The 26,070-nt window shown below is 39.0% G+C and overlaps 1 protein-coding gene across 1 annotated transcript in view; it reads left to right on the top strand.

Annotated features, from left to right (window-relative positions):
• The window catches only part of Cpvl (carboxypeptidase vitellogenic like), a 104,166-nt gene that overhangs the window by 36,967 nt on the left and 41,129 nt on the right, over nt 1-26,070 (top strand). Inside the window, exons 7-10 of the mRNA XM_076863608.2 lie at nt 8,303-8,425; nt 8,957-9,088; nt 12,510-12,608; nt 14,123-14,299. Of these exons, the coding sequence (XP_076719723.1) occupies nt 8,303-8,425; nt 8,957-9,088; nt 12,510-12,608; nt 14,123-14,299 (531 nt within the window). The remainder of the gene's footprint in view (nt 1-8,302; nt 8,426-8,956; nt 9,089-12,509; nt 12,609-14,122; nt 14,300-26,070) is intronic.

Here is a 26,070-nt window from a genome sequence, read left to right as displayed (position 1 = left end):
GTAGAGTCCTCTCCAGTCACTGGAGCCCAGCTAGATGGTAAAGCGAACAGCCTCATGCAGGAGAAAGGTGGCAAGACGGAGGGATGGCCCATTATCCCTGAGCATGTGGCTTCCTTGAGCCACTCCCAGGGAAGCGGCTGTGCTCCTGAGTGGTGATGGATGGATGGGAGCCCATCCAAAATGGCAGGGCAGATGGGTCAACCTTGGCATTGCTTCTCCAGCATCAGAGAAGGGCAGAGTCTCTCTACAAGCAGTTTTTCAGGCATGGTTAATTTGAGGCCAATACAGGCAGAATTTTTAAGCTATTTAAATAGTAGTTAGTGAACTTAATTGGACCTTCACACGGGTGAAGGTCTGTGGGGAGCATGATGTCGAATGACCTTCATTGAGATCACAGTGGTCTGTTGCTTTGAGGTAGCTGGCTACTTGTATGTGGGAACCATGTTTTAAAAATGTGCATCATGCAATACTAAGCATGCTGTTTAATGAATGATATAGAGTGGCTTCATGAAAGGTTGTCATTAGATCAAATTAAAATATCGATGCTATTTCTCTCCCGCATCTTTTCATCTCCCTTTCATTGACCATGCCTCCCTGCCCTCCTATGTTCTGGTCCCTCAGAACTCTCCTTCCTACTCTTATTTTCTAGGCTTATTTTATGCCCAGCCTCCTACCCCAGCCCTGCTTGCCTTGACTGTATTATATTCAGGTTTAATTCTCCAACTTTCTCCATCCTTGTTGTAATTATTCTTTGGTCTGTCACCACTTTGACTTATTAGCTTACTGTCCATTAGCAAGATCTGATAAATGAAGCCAATGTGGTATACTATCAACATGTCTGCATTTGAATGGAGGACAGCACCTGCCCATGGAAAGGTATTTGTAATAGGAACTTCATAGCACTGAGTGCAAGCAGAGGGGTGGAGTGGAGATCTCTACTTGCAATAGGCCAGTAATCATGCTCTGTAGACCTATATCATTATCCTGTTAGTCTGGGCTTGGGTTCCTTGAATTAGGTGGCTAAAAGAGAGCTTTAAGAACATCTCAACCACAGGTTTTATTTGCAAATCTCATATTAAAATAAAAGATATTTATTTAGAATGGATCATATGGTGGGCGTTTTTCCGAGTATGGTTTCATGTGTTACTTCATTAAAGTCCCACAGCCACCTTATGATAACAATGATATTATTATTTCCCCTATTTACAGGTGAGGTGACTGAGGCTTAGAGAGGTTAGGTATGCTTTACCAAGGTAACCCAGCTAGAAAGTGGAGGAGCCAGAATTGAAGCCTGCAAGTTTGGACTCCAGAGCCTGAGAATTGCATTGCAGGAATTGGCTGAGCCCTGCCTGGGGAGATGCTCCATGGAGCTGGGGCCCCCTCCTCAAAACCACATTGGTTTCCAGGACCTGCCTCTCCCTGCAGAGCAGATCCTCTTTCCATGGAAGGGAGTCAGACATCCACTTTCATATTTCCTGCAGATCTCTAGGGTTATAACCTTATACAAACAGAAAAGAAGCTCCTTAGCTCTTTGAATGTCTCTGTCTTTCTGGCCAAGACTTACTTTTAATCACAAAGACTTGGCTTTGATCATAAAGGTTTATAGAGTTAAGTGGAAGTTTCAAGTGATATAAAGACCTGAAGTCCTTGGAATGCAATTATTTCTCAAGGCTTGGAACTTGCTGAATTTTATTAGATAGCATTCAAGCTGTTTTAACTCTTGAGCCCATGACAAATGTCTATTTTCAATTATGTCCATCTGCACTTGCCAATATTTTCTTTTAGAATTGAAAACGGATTTGTGACTATTTAATGAGTTTAATATTATAAAAATTAAGGTTTAGCTGCAACCCAAAGAACTGAACAAAGACATATGGAAATGTTTGCAAGTTGGGCCGCTGGCTTTGGGAGAGCAAATCCAAATCAAATCAATACGTATTTACCATATTGATTTAGTTGCATGGAGAAGGGAATCAGAAATCATGAAAAACTTTGTCTGCAGTGAACTACTACACAGACTGAGCAGTGTAGCGACATCAGTAGTACCTGAGTGGATGAGATGTCCAGGTTGGGGACAGGAAATGTTAAGTTACATCTATTATTCAGCTTTAGCCTTCTGAATTCTCTACAGAGAGCAAACAAAGGTCTCCAATTGTTGACTGTGGCCCAGAGTGTTCCTTCTCTTTATTTAAAGGCCAAATTAACTGTCTTCTCCATTTTAAACAGAAGAGTTTATTCATCTCCTTGAATCACCTGGCTTCAAGCTTGGTTGCTCCAAATTGGCACCAAAAAAAAAAAAAAAAAAAAAGAGTAAGTTGGGGGGAGGGTGCATCTTGTTCACCTATATCTGACCCTGGTGAATATTTATTTAAGAGAAGCATCCTTTCAATACTAAAAGAGAATATATCATTCAGAAGGCAGCACGTACCTTTGCTTCAGTTTATGTGACTAAAAGTTGGCTACAGATCAAAATCTTCTTGCTATGTGTCTGTGCCTGTAGATTTTGCAAGAGTCTTTTTAAGCTCATTTTCAAGAGAAATAGCTGCTTTGATAAAATCATATTCTTCTTAGAAGGCTTTTTTTTTTTTTTTTAATTGCAGCAATGTGGTCTCGAAATTAGATGACGCATGGTCTAGAAATGTCTAGGAAGTTGTAGAGATTACCACAACACTGAAGTTCCAGCTTTCCTCATTCATTAAATTTCTGAACTGGCCATTCGAAGGACACAATTCTCTCCTCGGAGGAAATAAGGGTATTGAGTGATGTGAGAGTCTGGCTACCCTCAGGCTAGATGAAGTCAACGCTGCCCTAGCCTAATCCTTGGCTGCTACCTGGTGTTACCACCATCGCACTTAGGGCTCTCACCATTTTTGGTGGCTTTCTGTGTGTTTTTCTGGGTGTATGAAATTCTCTTCAGGGAATTGCAATTCTCCTCTTCCCTCTGGCCCACCACCATTATTGGGAGTGGCTATACCACAGTCTGCTGGGAAGGGTGGGATGGCAGGGCATGTATACAGCTCCTTCCTGAAGGCAGCCCACTTCATTTCCTTCAGGTGACAGGAGTTCTCACCATCCAGCTAAGAATTCTTCAGAGAGGCATCTGAGGAAGTGGGGACAGAGCAGAGGGGCTCAGAATGTCCCTCAGCATCCTCAACACATCATTGCTGACATTGACAGCACCCCCTGCCTATTTCTGCCAGGCAGAGGTTAGGAGCTGTGGATGGGGGATCTTTGTGTCCGGGTTGAGGTGTGCCTCACTTCCCAAAGCCATTGCTTATTATCACCTATAAAGTTCTGAATGTTTTCCCATGAAATGTATATGGAGAATCAAGGCAGAGAAGGAGTCTAACTATATTTTTTTTTTTCTACTAAACCTCAGTAAGAAATATATGGCTGGCTGAGAAGAGCTTAAAGAATAGTAACTGTGAACATATGTGAAATTTCTGCAAGAGAACATTGTTTCCATTATAATATTATTCTCTGACACTGTTTTTCTTTCTTTTTTCCCCCTCCTTCTGGAGGAGTTGATTGAAACTGGATTTTAAATATGTACTCTTTTTTTCCCTTCCTTTACAAGTAATTGGGCTGCAGGGGTGCAGTAAGTCAGCAGTGGATATTGTTGAAACATGTATGAAGGGAGAGACTGAGAACACACAATTACAAGTTTCTTTAAGTCTAATTTCATTGTACTTTTAAATATCTGGATAATTAACCAAACATTACATTCTCTCTAGACTATTTTTACAAGTACAATATGCTCCTCATGTGATTTGCATTAGGCTGTTCCAAACATCATTTAAGTGCTCAGAATGATTGCAGACCAAGAGTCAAAACTACAGTTCAGCTATGATGTGGAGGTCTTATTCTCATGGGGGAAATAAAAAATTGAGAACTGAATTCTGAGATCCTTCTGATGTCGTAGGAGAATTGGAAGTTTATTGCTTCTCTAAGCTCCAGCAAATAGAAGTATGTACAAACACACCCTAGTGTCTCTGTTCCCTCTTGTTGGAGGTGTGTTCAAATAGGGAGAAATTAACCAAACAAGAGCAGTGCTAGAGTTGGCAGCTTAAAGCTCCTTTAAATATCAGAAAGGAATAATAAGGGGAGACTAAAATCCAGATGTGTCAATTGCAAACCTAGTCCTATTTGTTGTGTAAGGTATATATGTTTATCTGGCTGAGTTTCTCACTTGAAGGTCACTGCCAAACTCTGAAATAATACGTATCAGACAGTTTCTGGCTGTGCTTTTTCTCTTTCCTCTTATAATTGCTTTGATGTTGCTTTGAGCTTTTATGAGGCCAGGTTCTGATCTGATGCTAGAAGGTTAATGTTAATTTGCAGACTTCGGGGCCTTCCTTGACTGGCTGCTGCCCACATTGCTGAGCACCGTGGGCAGGTCAGAGAAACCACAGGACAAGAGTTCTGGTTGCAGTTGCTGTTGTCATAAGTATGGGCAGAACTCAGAAGAAAAGGAGCAAGAATTCTTAGAATCAGGATCACAGTCCATTAGGCAGTCACATCTAAAGCTTCCCCCCAAACATGAGTTTCTACTCTATTTAAAAATATATACAGGAAGTGAAAACCTAGGTAAAACAGAACATAATTGATTTATTGTCTGGTTGTCTTTTGAAGTGCTGGTGGTGGTCATAAAATTGTTCAATTGAGAAATAAATGATTCAAGGATAAGAAGTCTGCTTTCCAAACAAAAAAGAAATATATCTCAACAAGGAAGGTGAAAATAATTGAAAATTTCATTATAATGTTTTGGTGTCTGTTTTCCATAGAATAATCCTATAATTGTCTACTGTGTGACAGCCTGAGTCGCTCAACCAGTGGAATGATTAATGAAAAAGGCAATGAAGGATTTGTCACACTGTCACAAAGCAAGGAAGTGTGTGATAGTCATTAGAAGCAGAAAAAATGAGATAAACATCATCACTGTGAGGTTAGCAGATGTGGACTGAATATTGAAGAATCTGGTTTTGGAAATGATTATAGTACTGCCCATCCTGCTGTCAGGTTTTTCACAAATGGTCAGCAGAGCACACATGGAAAGGATGAAAACAAGATCGGGTCCCAGCATGGGGGCCAGAGACCCAGGCATTCCAGGGCCCCTGACTGAAATGGGATTTGATAGGAATGAGAGCGGGCCAGGGGCCATGCCTGGGTGGAATTCCAGTTAGACAAGTGACTGAGACACCCAAACCCTCATTTTCATCATTGTAAAATATAGGAAAATAATGTTGACTGTAAATGGACTCAGATTACAATAGGTGAAGTAGCCTGGTGTATAAGTAGATGCTCAAAAGTCAAATGTGTGTTCCTTCTTAATTTCCTGCCTGGTGATATCCTAGATGGTCACATGGGGAAGGTGCCATAAAAATGTGGGTGCTTTAGACTTAATTTGTCATCACTATAGAACAACTTAAAGTCTGTGCCCTTCCATCTCAGAGGTGAAAAGAGGAGTTTTATTACCAGGCTCACGATAAGACAACTTCAATAACAATATCACTAGAACATATATTTTTAAGCGTTTGTACCAGTTTCCAGAGGGAAAAAATATTTAGAAGTCATGCCAGATAGGTTGTTCATTTATCAAGTATGTTTTTATGTATCTCCTTTATGCCGATCAATATACATATATTATGGGAATAATAATTCATGAAATGGTAAACTTTCTGAACATTGGAGGCAAAATTTTCAGAATGTATTTTCAAAAGAAACTGTAAATTTTACAAGGACAAGTCTTGTGCCTGCTCATTTTTGTGTCTGTTCAAGTATCTACATAATGACTTTGACAGCAGAGTTGCTCAAAATGCCACTGTTGAATAAAGAGTATGTGGTATATCTTTACCAGTAAAATGATCGCTCAAGAAAATGTGCTTTTTTTGTCATTTTACAGAAATTTTATTTGATAAATTTTCACTTATTGCCATTAATGATAATATAGCACAGTTATAAAATAAACTGAATTTCTGACATGAAAACACATCTCTATATTACCACAAGGCAGCTAAATGTACTCATGACTAAATTACTATGAATAAATTACTATGATTCAATACTTTTGCCTAAATAATTATTATTGCATAAGAAGCCTGCATCAGTAAGGAGGTCGTGCATAGATTACTTAAATTATGTTCTTTTATCATAACTTGGAAGGAGTTGAGGTTTTTAGCGTAGGTTGGACCAGGTATAATTCTGGCTGTACTATTTAATGTCTCAATCCTGCCTGGTGTCCTATCTTGAAAAGGGAATAGTTGTCTCCCTGTGATTATGTTATGATTAAAGGAAAGCCCTCAGGAGCTCCCTGCCTCTGGAGAGCCTTGGAGATATTGTAAAGGACCTGTTGACACACAGGTACCCACATAAGGTTTCTGGTCTATTTTGAACATGCATGCATCACTCTTTTTCAAATACACGTAAATTCATTCATTCAACAACCGTTTATTGAACCCTGACAAAGGGACAGCATTTCACAATACAAATGCACAGTGGACACAAATAAACCAAACAGACCATACCTCTGAGATTGGGGATCTTATCCTGTAGTATGGGTGCAAAAATAACAATATACAAGATAAAAAATTAAAGTTGGATGGTGATAAGGATGAAGAGGAAGAGGAAGGAGAGAGGGGGGATATAAAATGGAAAAGAAGGGATGCTAACATTCAGGTAGGGGGGCCAGGGAGGGCAGCTCAGAAGGCCTCTCTTAGGGAGGGAGTCTGGGGGGGAGAATCCTTCCAGGTGGAGGAAACAGCTGCCGTGAAGGCCCCGGCTGGCATGTGGGCGGCATGTGCAAGGAACACTGTGGAGCCCAGAAGGACTGGGAACAATGAGAAAGAAGATAGGGGGAAGGTTGGGGAAGGAAGCAGATCTTGCCAGCCTTTATGCCCCAGAAAAAGGCCTGTTGCTTTTACTCTGGGTTGGAAGAAGTCATCGAAGGATCTGAGCCAAGGACTGGCGTGATCTGGTTTAGATCTCACAGGTCCACTGTCTAAAAATAGATCTAAGGGGACCATTGAGGAGGTTCCTGCAGTAATCCAGGCAGGAGATGATATGATGGTGACCAGGAGCAAGGTGAGGAGTGGGGGCATGAGGAGACATGGACTCCAGACACATTTTGATAGAATAGGTAAGGTTGACAAGCTTGGCTGATGGATTTCTGGTGGGGTGTACACCAAGAAAAGATATGAAGAATGCCTGAAGACTTTTGGTCTGAGCACTTGGAAGAAAGGGAAGGTTTGGCGACTTGGGCTTCATTTTGAACATAGCAAGTTTAATAACAAGTGGAGATGTTAAGAAGGCTACTTTGGCTGTGCACAATGGCACAAACCTGTAATCAGGCTCAGGAGGCTGGGCAGGAGGATCATGAGTTCAAAGCCAGCCTGAGTGACTTAGCGAGGCCCTAAGCAACTTAGTGAGATCCTGTCTCAAAAGAAGAATAAAAAAGGGCTGGGGATGTGGCTCAGTGGTTAAGCACCCCTCGGTTCAATCCCTGGTACTGCCCCCCCGCACCAAGGAATGTAACTCTCAATGGAAAATTCACAGGAACTGTTTTCAAAATATTACTGAGTCAACATAGCACTTTTTCAGCATACTCTAAAAGAAGAACTATTATGTTTGTTAGGTGAAAGGATGTCTACAAGATATTTTGACTTTGGAAAAAGATCCTGTGCTGGAAAAGGTTGGAAATAAAGATATATTTAAGTGAAAATTTTAGTGGCCAATAGGCATTATTTTCCTTTCCCCCTTCTTCTATTCCCTTAATGCACGTTGATTTCAAAATCTGTATCATTATACAGACTTTTAAGTCTTAAGTTTCAATGCGAGACTTTTTTTTCCCTTTTAGTTAAGGCTTTGAATAGAACTTTCTGGTAAGAAAAGTCTGACTGATGGCAGAATCATGTTCACTGGTCCACATTATTTTATTTCGAAAGGAAATTAGAATGTTCCCTTAATACATGTTTGTTGTTAATTTTTGTATGTGTGCACCTGTCCCTGACTGGCATGTCACTTGGGTGCTATTTGGTAATGACCAAAAAAGTGAGGGAGGGAGGGAGGGAGGGAGAGAGAGAGAGAGAGAGAGAGAAGCAAAGAAGGAAGGAAGGAGTGGAAGAAAGAAAATATGTGCATGCAAATACACTCCTTTCTATTGGGGGTTTCAACGTGAGGTTAAGAAATCCATGGTAAACCTTATATGGAATTAATCAAAGCTTCATTGTTACTTCATCAGCATAAGCATGTGTACCTGTACTAGCCTCAATTTGTGACTGTTCCCTTCAATATCTGTCCTCCTCAGTCTTACGCAGGGAAGTACGTACCCGCGCTTGCGCACTACATCCATGCCCTCAACCCCAAGGAGCAGGTCAAGATCCACCTGAAAGGAATCGCTCTTGGAAATGCATATTCTGACCCTGAATCCGTAAGTGTGACGATGTTTGTTTCCCTTTTGTAACTTAATGAGATCAGATCTCTTTTTAATCAGAGGGCCAGGTGCATGAGCTCCTTTTACCTTAAAGGCTTCACTTGATAAAGGGCAATACCAATGGACCTTTTGACTGAACTCTTCCATTTTTTTTTTAACCATGTTTCAGTCAACTTGCTCTGCCAACCCACACCGGCTGTGTTGTACTATGTGTGTTGTGCTGTGTGTTTGTTATGTGTGTTGTGTATTTTGTGTGTTTGTGTTGGGTGGGTTTTGTGTGTCTGTGGAGTATGTGTTGTGTATGTTGTGTGTTTGTGTTGGGTGGGTTTTGTGTGTTTGTAGGGTGTGTGTGTGTTGCATGTGTGCATGTGTGTATTTTGTAGGTGTGTGTGTGTGTACAGTTGTCCTATCTGGCTATTTCTAGCACCAGACTGAAAATTATGAAGTGTGACTTCACAAAGCAAATGGGCTTCCTGCCTTCTCTCCTTCTCAGTGTCTGGCACTTATGTGTGTCTCTTTTGTCCTCAGATTATAAAGGGCTACGCGCCATTCCTCTACGAAATTGGCTTGTTGGATGAGAGGCAGAGAAAGTACTTCCAGAAGCAGTGCAATAAGTGTATAAAATACATCAAGGAGGAGAACTGGCTACGGGCCTTTGAAGTGAGTTCTGGGGCCCTGTGCTGCCCTCAAGCAATTAAAACCATCTGAGGAGAGGAGGGGTCAGTGAAGCCCCATGGAGCTCAGGCGTTTTTATGAGAGAAGGAATATCTGCTTGGAGAGATGAGTGGGCACGCCGTGCAGAAACGGTCTGTCTGTGTTTCTTTGAATTTACTTTGGCTGTATTAAGCCTGAGGTCATCTTGGAGTGTTTGTCTAGCTGTGTGTTCATGAACTGTTCTGATTTCTTTAAATGCTGTGTGGGACTTAAAGGCCTCTCCTATCATATGGAAATCAGAAGAAAGGCAACCTCGGAAGTAAATGCATAAACTTCAACATGTGTGCAACACCATTTAGAAGGCTTATGTCCACAGACAGGGTTTCAGCTGGAGAAGTGACCACAGTGCTTGACAAACAGCACATGTTCCCATGTGTCGGGAACAAGAGATTATGAAGTGTAGTGATCTAAGACTGTTGCAAAGAGCCATTGGTATTTGTAGTTATGATGATGTTACTCCTCTAAAAGTAAACTTGGAAATCTGATAATATGCTTATATTCTTCAGCCTTTTCTTGGTATTTAAAACATAAGAGTACACTAAACTACGATATGGGAAGTTAGGTGTTTGGGACAATTGCAGACAAAGGCTGTGTGTAAACAATTTTCCTGGGGCTTTTGGTCATGTTTCCTATAGAGGCATCCTGATTGACATATTGGTTTGATGAGGCAAGGACTGAATTTTGAGGACTTTAGGACTCATTATGGTTTATTAAGGCAGAAACCTGATATTAATAGTCTACTGGACACTCCAGATCAGCCTGTTCAGATCAAATTGGGAGACATTCAAACTTTAGGACACTTACCTGAAGTCACCCAAGGCAGTGACCACTCTTGCTATGAATTCTGATGGCGGCAACCTATGCAAACAGATTGAGATAGAGAAGTCCTAGCCATCCAGCGTCATGCTTATGGACTCCCTCTTCTGGGACCAGACGTGGCTGCAAAGTGTGGATTCAGAATTTTTTGTATCATAGGAAGGAATGCGAAGGAAGAGGGATTCTCTCAGAGATGTGTAGGATCACGCCCCAACCCACCGTGACAATATTTTCAAGATTGGTTTTAGGCCCTCCACTGTTGGTAGTTGAACAGGACAAAAAGGAATTTAGAATTATTAATTTTATGTGGCATAAGACCAATTTTCCCGTGAGACGTTTAGTGTGATTTGAAAGCACACAGCAGTGTCAAGAGCAAGAACATTTGAGAGGCCCAAAGGTGTGAAGAAAGGGAGATGACTGAGGCCCAACAGCCTCAGACACCCAGAGGGCTAGAGAACCTGGGGGAAGTTCAGGTATGCTCTGTATTCAGAGACAAGGATCATGCGACTCTCATTAGGATTCCTGGTGACCATGGTGTTTGTATAGATGATCCTTTATCCCTATCCTCTATCCCTCAGTCCCTTGGCCTCCTCTTTTGCAACAATCACATTCTACTCAGCTGCTCATTCCTTATTACCAAAAGCCATCAGGCATTCCACAATCTCAATTAAAATTTTTTATTTGCTCTTTTTAGATGTACATGATAGTAGAGTGTATTTTGAATATTATACATACATGGAATATAACTTCCCATTCTTGTGGTTGAACATGATGTGGAGTTTCACTGGTCGTGTATTCATACATGAATATAGGAAAGTTACCTACAATTTATTCTACTGTCTTTCCGATTCACACCATCCCCTCCATTCTCTTCATTCCCTTTTGTCTAATACAATGAACTTCTATTCTCTCCCCCCTTCCCTTATTGTGTTTTGCATCTGCATATCAGAGAGAACATTTAGCCTTTGGATTTTTTGGGATTGTCTTATTTCACTTAGCATTATATTCTCCAGCTCCATCCATTTACCAGCAAATGCCATAATTTCATTCTTCTTTAAGGTTGAATAATATTCCATTGTGTATATATAATCACATTCTCTTTATCCATTCATCTGTTGAAGGGCACCTATGTTGGTTTCATAGCTTTGCTATTGTAAATTGAGCTGCTATAAACATTGATATGGCTGTGTCACTATAGTATGCTGATTTGAAGTCCTTTGGGTATATGCTGAGGAGTGGGATAACTGGGTCAAATGGTGGTTCCATTCCAAGTTTCCTGAGCAATCTCCGTACTGCTTTCCAGAGTGGTTGCACCAATTTACAGTCCCACCGGCAACATATGAATGTGCCTTTTTCCCCCTCGTCCTTGCCAACATTTATTGTTACTTGAATTTTCGATAATTGCCATTCTGACTGGAGTGAGATGAAATCTTAGTATATTTTAACTTGCATTTCCCTAATAACTAGAGAGGTTGAACATATTTCATATATTTGTTGACCATTCGTATTTCATCTTCTGTGAAGTGCCTGCCTATTCAGTTCCTTTGCCCATTTGCTGATTGGGTTGTTTGGGGTTTTTTGTTGTTAAGTTTTTTGAGTTCTTACAATCTCAAATTTAAACAGCTTTCTCCAACTGCGACCTCCTACCCTTCCAGCTCACTTGTGCTGACATGCCAGTGCTAGGAGTCCTGCAGCCCCATGGTCTCTAAACCCACTGACTCTTCATGATCTAACTAACCCTTTATGGTCCTCATTTCTCTAATTACCAAACTTAATACCAAGGTCTAGACCTTCCGGAATCCTGAACCCCTTTAGCACTTTCTCCTGCTCCTCTTGCTAAACCACAGCCTTGACTGACTCCACCTCCCTGCACCCCACGCCTGTTCCAGGCAGCTGCACCTGGCTGGAGAAAAGCACCCAGCCAGCCATGCTGACTGCTCTTGCCCTCCTCTGATGACCAAGTTTTTAATGTCAGCCATCCCAAGGTAACTTCTACCAGTTCCAAGCACCTGCATGTATGCCCACACCCTCTGTCCTCTGTCCTAGTACTGTGGCGAGTGGTCCACGGTCCATCTTAAGGCAGCCCTTCCCACAAGGTTCATTCATACAGTTGAGGCCTCTGAACTTGCTCCTTTCTCTGTCTAGAATGTTTTTTCCCCAATTTGTCTGTATGGCTTTCTTCCTTCCAATAGATCTTAAATCAAGTGCTATCTTCTAAAAGATGCCCTCTCTTTAGGGTCCCCTACGGACGTGTGCATATAACCATGACACCTCTCTTTGTCATTCCCTAACGTATAGAGTTTGCACACTCTAACATACTGCATATTTCACCTAACAATGCTGGGGATTTTGTTTCCCCTTGAATATCATCTTGGTCTGTCTTGTTCACTGAAGTTTTCCCAATGCCTAGGACAGCCTTTTGCACAGAGAAGATGTGTAGTATATGCTCAAGGAACAAAACAGTAAAGGAAATGAGAAGCTGAATGACAAATACCTGTGTGTGTTCACCAACCCAAATGTTTCCTTCTCTCTTCCCTCCCTCTCAACCCAGATACTGGATAGACTACTGGATGGCGACTTGACAAGTGATATTTCTTACTTTGAGAATGTGACAGGATGTTCTAACTACTACAACATTTTACAGTGCACGGTAATAACATTTTTCAAACCGTAGTCACGTCTGCTTAAAACTTTTGGCAAAACCAAACCTCCTCTGATTTTTAAAATAGGGTAGCTGGCTTTCTACTAGACAAAGATATCCAAAGTGGAGTGCCTGAGTTGGTCTCCTAAACTGATTGCAGTCTGTTTCCCACCAATGTTGTATGTGTTATAATCTGACCATCCACAATGTGTGATATCCTATATCACACAGAGCAATTCCTGATGGGGCGGTTTCCCCTCCAGAGCTTGTTTTGCAGAAGAGCTTGTGGAAAGGGTAGAAGCTGGGATTGCAGCTCTGGGTATGAGGTCTCAGAGTTTCAAGCCTGTTTATGAACCTCTTGAAAATGCCCACATTCTTTGTTCTGTACTTAAGATGGCTTGGATAATCAAAGCTACCAAAGCCTGTATGAAAATATTTGCTTTGTCTTCGTTTTAACTTGAGGTGTTTAGTGCATTCAGTTCAGCCCTACTTCAAGTCCTGTAGAATATTTCTTAAAGTACCAAAGTAGTTTCTTTCCTAAAAGTAGGCCAGAGTCATGTCTTTTGTGTAGAATTAGCCAAGAAAGAGAAAGGGAGCCAAATGGGGGTTGGGATTTATATAATCTTTGTCTGACAATGTGTTCTGTTTTTTAAATGATCACATTTTGTGAACTATTAATTATAAAGTCAATTTCAGTAGAATTTGTCTATCCAGTGGTTTGGGGTTTAGATTGTACCACGAATAAAACATATGGTGGGGAAGAGAGAAACAATATTTGTGATTTGCATTTTTCTCTACAACATAATATATTCACAGTTAACAAAAATTGCTAACAAAGCAGAAAATTGGCACACTCAAACCCCCCAATTTTTATCCTTTTGTAACTTGAAGTATTTTTAAAGCCCTTATTCTTTTTTTTCCTTTTCAGTATAATTATTATTACAGAGGCTTTTATGCAGTGTTGTGTTGGAATTTTTTTTAAAATAAGACTCATGAACTACTTTTCTTTTATCTTCCTCATAAAATATCTGTTTTTACACCTGATGTATTTCCCCCTGTACTCAGCTGGTATTGTTTGTGTGGCTTTAATAAACAGCAGAACATAGAGAAGAAATCCTTAGCTTTTAATCTACCACCCCTCTGGCCTCCAAGAGCTACTTCACCTTTTTTCCATGGAGCCACCAACAAGGAGCAGTTGATATAGACCATCTCACCCCTTCCCTTTGCCCTCCCTGTCTCTTCCTCTAAGTGGAGTCACAGGTTGCAAAAGATTAGTTTCTGAAAAGGAAAATCTCACACTTGCAAATTGGATATTGGCTCCAAGAGTGTCAGATCATCCTGATTTGTCCTTAGTAAGAGGATTTCATTTAAACCACCTCACAAACTTCTTTTTAAAAATTTCCAGAGTGGGGTCACGTTAAGAGACCTGTCCTCTCTTACTCATTGTATTCTGTGCTATGAGAAACCCACAGCTTTCCCCGGCATGCTGTTTCCTAATATCTTTCTGATGCACCCTCTGCCAGGAACCTGGGGACCAAACTTACTATGGGAAGTTTCTGTCACTCTCAGAAGTGAGACGAGCCATCCACGTGGGAAACCAGACCTTCAGTGATGGAGCTGATGTTGAAAAGTACTTGCGACAGGACACGATGAAGTCGGTCAAGACCTGGCTCACGGAGATCATGAATAACAACTACAAGGTAAGAAGGTGACTGCAGTTACTGTCTCTTAAGAACTTTTCAGATTTCCCAGAGCAGAGCTGACTCTATTATTTGTAACTTGCCTCTGTCTTTAAACAAACAACAACAATTTATACTGTTTGCAAACATAAATAATCTCTGGTTTGTTGGATTTCTTTATATGAAAAGATTTCTTTCCTTTTAATTAACCCACCCCCCTCCCCAATCATTCCTTAAAATGAAATTCCCTATGGCACTTGCCAGCTCTCACTCTTTCTTGGGAAGAGACTCTCAGAGCAGAATAAAATGACTGGCTTTGTGTACCTGAGCCAATTCCTTCGGTGTTTGCCGTATCATATGAATCTCAGTGAAGTCAGGGATACGGGACAGTAACTGGTTATTCCAAAAATGCATTTTTCCTAATAATCGTGTGCATTCACTTTGCTCAGCAGTAGCTGTTTCAGTATCTGCTTTAACCAGATGCCCTGCCCGGCTGTCAGGCAGAAATAGCGGAAGAGAAAGGTCCTGTTCTGAGGCCCGACGAGTCCGGCTCTGTGTTTCCACCTGGAGATGATCTGCCTGCTCAGCTGCTAGAGACAGGAGAGGAGATGAACTCACAGGAAGCGGCCCTGCAGGTTCAGGCGGAGGGGGCATGGGCCCTTGGTGTCCTCCCCATGAGGGAGGAGGAGAAGTCATCTTGTCCCCATCCCCTGTCTCCCCTCCTGCTCTGATCCCCCAGGACGGCTGCTGTTTGTCACGGGGATGGTCTATGGGGCCAGTGTACTAATGATAGAACAGACAACCAGCAGGGCTTCCTTTTTTAATATGGCAGAGACAAGGCTAATGAACTTGGGATAAACAAAAATCAGAGCAGCCAGTAGCTTGTAAGATACCTCTGAATCAGGAAAAGAAAATTCATCCTCAAGATGCTTTATTTCCAACTACCTGACTCTTTTTTACCATTTGCCGGCATGAGGAATATACATTTCTACGATGCCTGTTAGGAACGGTTTGCCTCAGGATGGTTCAACGCACAAGCTGTGCTACTGTTCAAGGCATCGCTTCAAATGCATCCTTAGTATAGTGTGTTTCAGATCATGGCAACCCTGGAAAGTCCACTTTTCTGATCCTGCCTCCATACAGAGTTTGACATGGAACACTTGTTTAAAATCATCTATGGTCAGTGACACACAGAGACTGCACACCCATTATAATCCCACAGAACTTGATGGAATACTTTCTAGGAAAGAAAGTAAGTATCTAACTGGATCAAGCCAGCATTGCAGCCATTCTTGGGTTTGGTTCTGCTGGGGAAATGCAGCGGCCCTTTGTGCTTACCTGCTTCCAGCCTTCTCTGAACAACTCCCCAAAGCACTGCTGCCTCTCTTTTTCTCTGAGGTCTCCTCCATGGTTATGCTTGGCACATAGTCCTGCCATCATGGGCTCTCAGCCTGTCATCCATCATGGCACCAGCTAGGAGCGAATGTCCATGACCAGGGAATGAGTGAAAGAAAGGTCAGTGCTACACTAAAGAATATATCTAACAGAGTGTCCATAATCCATGAGGTATTTATGATTCACAAATTTATTTAACCAAAAAGAGCTTAGCACTTGTGTTTTAAGACAAAAAATATCTAATATAACATTGAGAGATGCCATGTGGTTTTGTTGAGTGAAAAAATTTCCCATGTACATTATTTGTGCCCTTGGCTCACTGTATCAATTTAACTAGAATATGATTCCCCCTCAGCCATGTGAGGATAGGTGCGGTATAGAGCTCAGCTGATGTCAGAAATTCTCTTAATGTTGACTAATTGCTACAGACTGTTCACCATTTGATAAAATAGAACATACTGATTAGAGATGATCCTACACCTCTGTCCTTGCTGCACATGTAACCCAAACCCACTATCATAGTCTATTCAGGCTGCTCTAACAAAAATACCCTAGACTTGGTCACTTATAAACAATAAGAATCTATCATTCATAGTTCAGGAAACTGGGAATTCCAAGACAGGTGCCCACAAATGTAGCATCTGGTAAGGGCTGTACTCTGCTTCATAGAAGGTGCCATCTTGCTGCATCTTTACCAGCTTTTAGAAGGGCAGACAGGCTTCCTTTTGGTTTCTTTTATAAGACTATTAATTCTGTTCCTGAGGGTTCCACCCTCAGATTTAATTACCCGGCCCCACATCATTTTGGGTGGACACATTCAGACCATAACACCTACCATCATGAATTCCACTGAAACCCGAGTATTTTCTACACTTTTTAACTCTGAATTCATTTCCAGAAAAATAGAAAAGTTTAGTGATGCAGATAAACCACATTTACATAAAGGAAGAGACAAACTATGCAGTCGATCTGCATGCAGACCCTAGGTGGCTGCTACAGAACAGGCAGTGTGTTCACTGGGGCAGCTGGCACAGCCCTGCGGGCAGCAATTATCTTTGGCTTGTCTGCTATTGATGGTGAACCTCAATGTGTGTATAATGGAACCAGAACAACGTAAGTTGGCTTAAGACATTAGTACCCTTAAAGTTCTATTTATGTAAAACTCAGTTCTAATTTGTCATCCAGAGCAGTGCGCCTGTTTCTGTTCCCAGGAACATTGAAGTCTTTCCAGCACTAGAATCATTTTAGCCAATATGTAGTATCTCTGACAGGACCAGGAACATCCTCCTGTGCATCTGGTGCATTTTTGTGTAGTTTCTGTGTAAACTACATGAAAACAAAATTCTCTTCTGCTAATGATGTACAGGAGGTGCACAGTCCAGATCATTTTCTTTTTGGTAATTTCAGATGTTTAGATGGTAAATGGAAATATTGTATCGGCAAGTTTCCAAAATAACTAGAATGAGAAACAATGTGTTAGACTACCCTAATTCTTTTTGTAAAAAAAATTTTTAGTTGTAGATGGACACAATACCTTTATTTTATTTCTTTATTTTTATGTGGTGCTGAAAATTGAACCCCGTGCCTCACATGTGCTAGGTACATTCTCCACTACCAAGCTACAACCCCAACCCTGACTATCTGAATTTTTTTTTTTTTTTATTACATCAGGTCAAAATATTATCAGGACTTTTAAGAGCTGATCTGTACAAGAGCATAGTGATTGACAGCATGCTCTCCAGTCATACATTTTGAGTCTAAGGGCTGGTTCTACCACTCAGCTACTGTGTTCCTTTGGGAGAAGATGCTTGATTCTCTGTGATTTAGCTAAAAATGGGAATAGAAATAATATTTATGCATGAGTTTTTGTGACATCATTGAGATTATTCCTGTAAAATACTTTTAAAAAGTGCCTGGTGCTTAGGAAGTATTTATCAGTACAATCTATTAGACAAGAGACCCTGCATCTAATAGAAGAAAAAGTAGGCCCAAATCCTCATCATGTCAGATTAGGCCCCGGCTTCCTTAACAAGACTCCTATTGCATAGTAAATAAAATCAAGAATCAATAAATGGGATGGATTCAAACTGTAAAGCTTCTTCTCAGCAAAAGAAACAATCAGTGAGGTGAGTAGAGGAACCTAAAGAATGGGAGCAAATTTTTACCACATGCACATCAGATAGAGCATTAATCTCCAGGATATATAAAGAACTCAAAAAACTTAACACCAAAACCACAAATAACCCAATCAATAAATGGGCTAAGGAACTGAACAGTCACTTCTCAGAAGAAGATATACCATCAATCAACAAATGTATAAAAATTGTTCAACATCTCTAGCAATTAGAGAAATGCCAATCAAAACTACTCCAAGATTTCATCTCACTCCAGTCAGAATGACAGCAATTAAGAATACCAGCAACAATAAGTATTGGCAAGGATATGGGGGAAAAGGTACACTTATAAATTGCTGGTGGGACTGCAAATTGGTGCAATCAGTCTGGAAAACAGAATGGAGATTCCTCAGAAAAGTTGGAATGGAACTACCATTTGACCCAGCTATCCTGCTCCTCAGTCTATACCCAAAGGACTTAAAACAGCATACTGCAATGAAGCAGCCACATCAATGTTAATAGCATCACAATTCACAATAGCTAAATTGTGGAACTAACCTATATGTTTTTTCAATAGATGAATGGGTAAATAAACTGTGGTATGTATACACAATGGAATATTACTCAGCATTAAAAGAGAATAAAATCATGGCATTTGCAGGTAAATGGATGGAGTTGGAGAATATCATGCTAAGTGAAGTTAGCCAATCCCCCCAAAATGAAAGGACGAATATTTTCTTTGAGAATCCATAGTTGGGGAGAGGAGATCATGGGAGGAATGGAAGAACTCTGGATAGGGCAAAGGGGAGAGAGGGGAAGGGAAGTGGTATGGGGCTAGAAAAGATGGTAGAATGAGATGGACATCATTACCCTAGGAACATGCATGAAGACACGAATGGTGTGACTCTACTTTATGTACAACCAAAGAAATGAAAAATTGGGTTCCATATGTACACTATGAATTGAAATGCATTCTGTTGTCATGTATAACAAATAAATAAATTAATTAATTAAAAAAATAATATTCAAAAAATATTAGCAGAATCTAAAAAAAAAGTCTGAAAGAGTTTATATGTAACCTGAAGCTGGGCATGGTGGCACATGCCTATAATCCCAGCAGCTTGTGAGGCTGAGGCAGGAGGATGGCGAGTTCAAAGCCAGCCTTAGCAAAAGTGAGCCACTAAGCAACTCAGTGAGACCCTGTCTCTAAGTAAAAGGCAAAATAGGGCTGGGGATATGGCTCAGTGGTTGAGTCCCCCTGAATTCAGTCCCCAGTACCCTCTCCCTCAAAAAAGCCACTGTAACAAAAATGATGACACTTTTGATTGATGGGTTATTATAGATTAGACATAGCTGAGGAATGAAGCACTGAGCTTGAGATATGACAAAAGGACTTCTAAAACTGAGAGGCAAAAGGAACACCCACCCCAGGTAAGAGGGATGGGAGGGGGTGGTGAGCGAGAGAGAGAAAGAGAGAGAGAGAGAGAATACCCAAGATTCTGGGACAACTAAATAAGATGTAACCTATTCATAATGTGACTACCAAAAGGAGGATGAAAAGAAAGACATAGAAGCAGTATTTGAAGCAATAATGATTGAGACTTTCCCCAATTTAATGTCAAGACACCAAACCCACAGGTCCAGGAAGCTTAGAGAAAACCAAGCATAAATGTCAAAACAAACAAACTCCCAAAAAACTAACCAGGCATATCATCTTCCAGCCTTTCTCAGACAGACAAATATTGAAGGAGTTTGTACCAGTGACTTGTCTTGCAAAAAATGTCAAAATAAGTTCTTTAGAGAGACAGAAAACAATATAAATTAGAAATTTTGGATCTGCATAAAGAAGGGAAGTGAAGAAGATATGATTATCTATGTAGAAATTACAAAAGAATTGACCAGGAAAAAAAAAACCTTCTGGAACGAATAAGCAATTAATTATAAGATTTCAGGATGTAAGGTTAATGTACAAGAGTTGATCACTTTCCTCTATATCAGCATATGGGTATATAACTTGTTCCTGTATAAACAAGTGGAGTTTGAAATTAAAACACAGTACTGTTTACATTGGCACTCCAAATCCAATAAAATACATACAAGGTCTGTATGAAGATAACTGCAAAACTTACAAAGAATCACAAAGAACTGAACAGATGTTCCTGGATAGGAGGAGAACTGCCAAGATGTCAGTTCTTCCCCACCTGAACAAGACCCAATCAAAATCTCTCAGCAAGTTATTTTGTAGATATGCTCAAAGCAATTCCACAATTTACATGGAGAGGCAAAGACTCAGAATAACCAATGTAATAGTGAAGAGGCATGAAGTTGGAGGACTGACAGCATCTAACTTCAAGACTTTCTATAAAGCTACCTATCACATTGTGACATTGCCAAAAGAATAAACAGATTGGTTAATGGAACAGAATCAAAAGCCCCAAAATAGACCCATATGACTATATGCAGCAGGTATTTGACAAATTAGCAAAAGCAATAAAATGGAGCAAATGGTATCTTTTCAATGCATGGTGCTGGAACAACTAGATAGTGACATGAAAAAAAAAATAAAAGAAAGAAAAGAGAAAAGAATTTAGAGTAAGATGTCCACACCCTTCACAAAAAAATGGTCTCCAAATGGATCATCCATCTAAATGTAAAACAGAAGATAACAAGAGAAAACCTAGATGACGTTGGGTTTAGCAGTGACTTTTTTTTCTTTTTCTTTTCTTTTTTTTTTTTTTTCTGAGACAGGGTCTTGCTATGTTGACTTGAACTCCTGGGATGAAGTGATCATTCTGCCTCAGCCTCCAGAATAGATGAGACTACAGGCATGTCCCACTATGCCCAGATGTAGTGGCTTTTTTGATACAGAGCCAAAGGTACAATTCATGAAATAAATAACTAATAAGGTGGACTTTATTAAAATTAGTCACTCTCTCTACAAGAGACAATGTTAAGAGAATGAGAAGATAAACCACAGATTGGGAGAAAATAAAACCCACATCTGATAATATATTATTATCCAGAATTTACAAATAACTTTTATAGCTCAACCCTGTAAAAATGAAAAAAAAAAAAATGGGTGAAAGACCTAGGTAACTCATCAAAGAATATATACTGATAATAAGTAAGTACATGAAAAGATGTTTAATAGTATAGGTCATTATAGTAATGAAAGTTAAGAGAACAATGAGATACCATTATCATCCTATTTGAAAGGTCAAAACCCCAAACATTGACAACACCAAATGCAGACAAGGATGTGCATAGTTACAGGAATTCATGTTCTAGTGGGAATACAAAATGGTACAACCACTTTAGAAGACTGTTTGGCAGTTTCTTTCAAAACTAAACATGGATTACATACATTCCAGCAGTCATGCATCTTGGCATTTACCTGAATGTATTGTAAACTTATGTCCACACAAAACCACTGATGTTTATAAAAGCTTTGTTCACAATTGCTAAATCTTGGAAGTAACCAAGATATCCTCCAGTGAGTGAATGGGAAAATAAACTATGAGATAGACAATGGAATTTTATTCAGTGCTAGAAATTAATGAGCAACCAAAGCATAAAAGGACTTGAAGGAAACATAAATATATATTGTCAAGTACAAGAAGCCAATATGAAAAGGTGACCTACTGCACAGTTCCAGATATAGGACATTTTTGCTAAAGCAAAACTACAGAGATAGTAATGGATGTCAGTGGTTAAGTGGGAAAGGAATGATGGGGAGAATACAGAGAATTTTTTTCTGTAGGATATTACAGTGATAGATACATGTCATTGTACATGTATCAAAACCCACAGACTATAACAAGAGTGAGCTCTAATGTAAGATATGGATTTGGGGTGATTTGATGATGTTTCAATGCTGGCATATCAATTGGAATAAATGTACCAAGGAAAATATTCTGGAAGAATGAGATACAAAGTGTATGTGAATATGTGGGGCATAGTGGCGCACGCCTGTAATCCCAGTGGCTCAGTAGGCTTAGACAGAAGGATCGCGAGTTCAAAGCCAGCCTCAGCAAAAGCAAGGCACTAAGCAGCTCAGTGAGATCCTGTCTCTAAATAAAATACAAAATGGGGCTGGGGATGTGGCTCAGCGGTCGAGTGCCTCTGAATCCAATCCCTGGTACCAAAAAAAAAAAAAAAAAAAGTGTATGAGAATTTGTATTTTCTGATTATTTTTGCTCTCAATCTAAAACTGCTTTAACTAAAATTTATTGTGTAAAACAAAACTTTATTGTCTTCCCAGTGAAAGAGGTAGATGTCAGTAAGTTTGATAAAAGATGAACTCAATTTCTCCTTCTAGGAGGATGGTAGACACTCTGCAGGACCCCCAAAGTACAACCAAATCCAGGATAAATTAGTACAAATGCAATTGTAATGCCTCTAACAAAAGAAAGGGAAATCCAAAAAGCCACCAGAAAAACAAAAGGCAGTGAAGTAAATCCTGTGGAGCAGAAGCAATAAGGCTGGGTTGCCCTGAGAACCAGGTCCCCAGCTCTGCAGTTGGTGATGGTGCTGTGGACCCATGCAAAGTGAGGCCGCTGATTTGAGAGCTGAGCACCAGGCCTGGGACCAGTGGAAGGACTAACCTGGTCCTGTGCTCTCTTACAATCAGCAGAAGCAATTACGAAAAACCCAGAGGTGTTTTAGTCTCTCAGATTTTTCACAACAAAAAATGTAAGTTAGTAATAAAAAAATTCCCTGACACCTAAATAACAAATTACCATAACTGAGAATAAACAAAAACACTTAAAAACAGATGTGCTTGACCATGGTTACTTAAAATGTAAAAAATATGAGGTCTAGAATATAAATAACTATATGCAAAATACTTTAAGACAAAAAATTGAATTACAAAATAAGCATTAAACAAGAAACTATCAAATATGAGGAGGCCAATTTGGAAGTGAATCAATTGGCAGTTAAAAATTAAATGGTTGTTGAATTTAAAACTCAATGTATATAAACAGTTTAGGCATTGCTGAAGATAAATTTATTGAATCAGGAAGTAGTTATGAAGAAATTAACCAAAATGGAACACAGGAAGAAAAGAGATATTAAATTTAAAGGGGGATATTAATAGACATTGAGGAGATGATATTTAATCTCTCTCTAAGCAGAATCACTGAAGGTAAGAATAGAAAGAAGAAAAGCAATTTTTAAGAAACAACTGCTGATAATTTTCCATATCTTGATAACAATCATTAATCCACAGGTACAAGAAGCACAAGCACAATAAGCAGTAGAAGAGAGGAGAGAAAAAATATTAGTACTTAAGTTGGGTTTAATAAAATTGAACAAATTAAAGGCCATCTTTAAAAGGAGGTCAATTAGACTGACAAAGACAATTCCCTGCCAATAGTGGCAGGCAGAAAAGTTAAGTAATATCATCCAAGAGTTAAAACAGCAATAATCTAGAATTATGATTAGTCAAAGCTACATTTTAAGTAATAAGGTAGAATAAAAGTAATTTTGGATTGAACAAAAACCAGTTATTTTAAGTGCATTTAGAACCAATAGTTTTCACTTCTGAGAATATATCTCAGGAAAAAGGAATAATCGCAGACCTGAGAGAAGAAATATTAACATGAAAAACTAATGATTTTTAAAACACAAAATCTTAAACTAGCATTAAAGAATGCCAGCCAATTTTCAAAAGCTTATCATGTGCCATTTAAGAAGAGAGAACAAAAATAGCATATAAGTTTAGAGCCCAGGAATTTAAACTGAAGTACAGAAAGTTTCTTGAGGGTTTATGAAGAGATTAATGTGCTTATTAGCTTCAGATTGGAATATTATTAGGTATTAAAACCTAAATGTGATGGTTATGCTCTAGAACAATTGAAATAGATTGTGCAACTCTGAGTTTGATGGAAGACATGGAGTAAAAAATGAAAACCATAAAATTATACCACAAGTAGTACAAGGTAAGATGGTGGAAACTTTATACAGTAAATATAAATGGACTAAATTTTAAGATAAGATATTTAAAGCTACATAAAGATTTTAAGACCTATGCATGAAATATAAATATATTGAAAGTAAAGGGTTAGGCAAAATAATAATAACAATAATTTTTTATAACAGAAATTAAACCTAAGGGTACTTAACCACTGAGCCACATTCCCATCTCTTTTTAACATTTTTAAAAATTTTAGACAGGGTCTCACTAAGTCCATAGGCCCTTGCTAAGTTGCTGAGATTGGCTTTGAACTTGCAATCCTCCTATTTTAGACTCCCAGGCTGCTGGGATTACAAGTGTGTGCCACCACACCCAGCCTCCCATTTTTTTTAAAGTTAAAAACTGAATAGCTCTATGTATATCAAAACAAGCTTTATGATAAAAATAAAGAATTCATCTCATTAAGCAATAGAAAAATTCTAAACTGATGTACACTTTATTAGCTTCAGAATATATAGAGAAAAACAAATGAGTAGGTCTTAATAAATATCACACTGAATAAGTCAGGTACCCCCTTTAATTTTAATAAATCAAGCATATAAAATGAATAGAGATAGGAAATATTTGAGCAATATAATTAGCTTGATTTATTGAATGTTTATATATCTTTGAGTACCATAATTAGCAAATCTCAAATATTTCAAAGAATTTGCATCATACATGCCATATTTCCTGATCATATGCAATTAACTTAGAAATCAATAAGAAATATAAAAGCATCAAAAGTACAAATAAAAATGTAGTTCTGTTTAACTCATAGATCAAAAACAAAACATGATAAAAAGGGAAGATTGCTACATATACAGCAGTAATTCTAAAAGATAATACAGGGACAGTATGCCAGCAAATAGCTAAAATGAACAAAATTCTCTAATACATAATTTACAATCTGTGATTCAAGAAATCAAAAAAAAAAAAAAGCAATCAAAAGCTTTAATGGTCCTTGACCATTGAACCAATAGCCAAAAATTCTACTACAAAGAAAGCATCATATCAAAATGGTTGTATATTAAATTCCACCAAACTTTCCATAAGTGTATTATTTCAATCTTATACAGAGAATAAGGTGGAGGTGGGGAGGGGAATGCCTCAAACTGTTCAGGAGGAGTATGTCACATTATTACCAAAAGCAGATAAAAAAGTTAGGGCAAAGAAAACTTTAGAATAATCTTCTTTATGAATATGTATGTAAAAATCCTAAACATATTATTTAAGAACACTAATCTACTAGTGATTAAAAAAGATCAAGTTGAGTTGAACCCATAAGTGCAAAAATATTTTCCCATGAGAAAGTCTATCCTGTAATTTACCACACTAAAATATTAAAAGAGAGTTTATCTCAAAAGACACAAAAACATGGATTTGATAAAATGTGTTCCCCTTTTGGATAAACATTAAGCAAATTAGAAATATATGTATTAATGTCCTATAGTTACTAAAACAAATTACTACAGAGCTGGGATAACAGCAGAATTTTTTTTTTTTAACTCACAAATGTGGAGGTAAGAAATCCAGAATCAATTTTGCTGAGCTGAAATCAAGGTGTTGATAGGACCAGTCTCCTCCCAGAGTTCCATTTCTTCATATTTGCAGTATCTAGTGGCTGTTGGCATTCCTTGGCTTATGATCATATCATTCCACTCTGCCCTTTGGGTCACATTATCTTCTCTTTTTTTTTAGGTTCTACCTCCCTTTTATAGGATACATGTGATTGCAGTTTAGGGTCTCCTAGATAATGCAGGATAATATATCACCTCCAAATCATTAATGCAATCACATCTTCAAAGTCTTTCATTTTATTCTATTTTACCATATAAGGCAACATTCACATGTTCTAGGGTTTTGGAAGGGAAGTCTTTGGTGGGGGCAAGCACATTAAGCCTACCACAATATGGGACTTCCTTGATCTGATAAAAATCTACCAAAATCTTAGAAGAAGCTTTCTGTTCTTGTATTAAACAGGATACCAAATAATATTTGCCAAATAATATTTCATAGTATGGCCATACTACATTCTATTCATGCATTCATCTGTTCAAGGACACTTAGTTTGGTTCCACTATCTGGCTGTTATGAATAATGTTGTTATGAACATTTATGGACAAGATTTTGTCTAAACATTTGTTTTCAGATACTTTGGGGTAGAATTACGGGGTCATATGTTAACTTTATAGTTAACATTTTGAAGAACTGCCAAACTGTTTTCCAAATTGGCTGTTACCATTTTACAGCTCCACCAGTGGATGAGTTTGCATTTATCCATGTCCTTGTGAGCTCTTGGTTTTGTCTGACATCTTAATTATATC

The sequence above is a fragment of the Callospermophilus lateralis genome, chromosome 1 (genome assembly GCF_048772815.1).
Source record: "Callospermophilus lateralis isolate mCalLat2 chromosome 1, mCalLat2.hap1, whole genome shotgun sequence".
In the NCBI taxonomy this organism is placed as follows: domain Eukaryota; kingdom Metazoa; phylum Chordata; class Mammalia; order Rodentia; family Sciuridae; genus Callospermophilus; species Callospermophilus lateralis.
The sequence above is the reverse complement of the archived record's forward strand: the minus strand, read 5'-3'. Positions and strand labels throughout refer to the sequence as shown.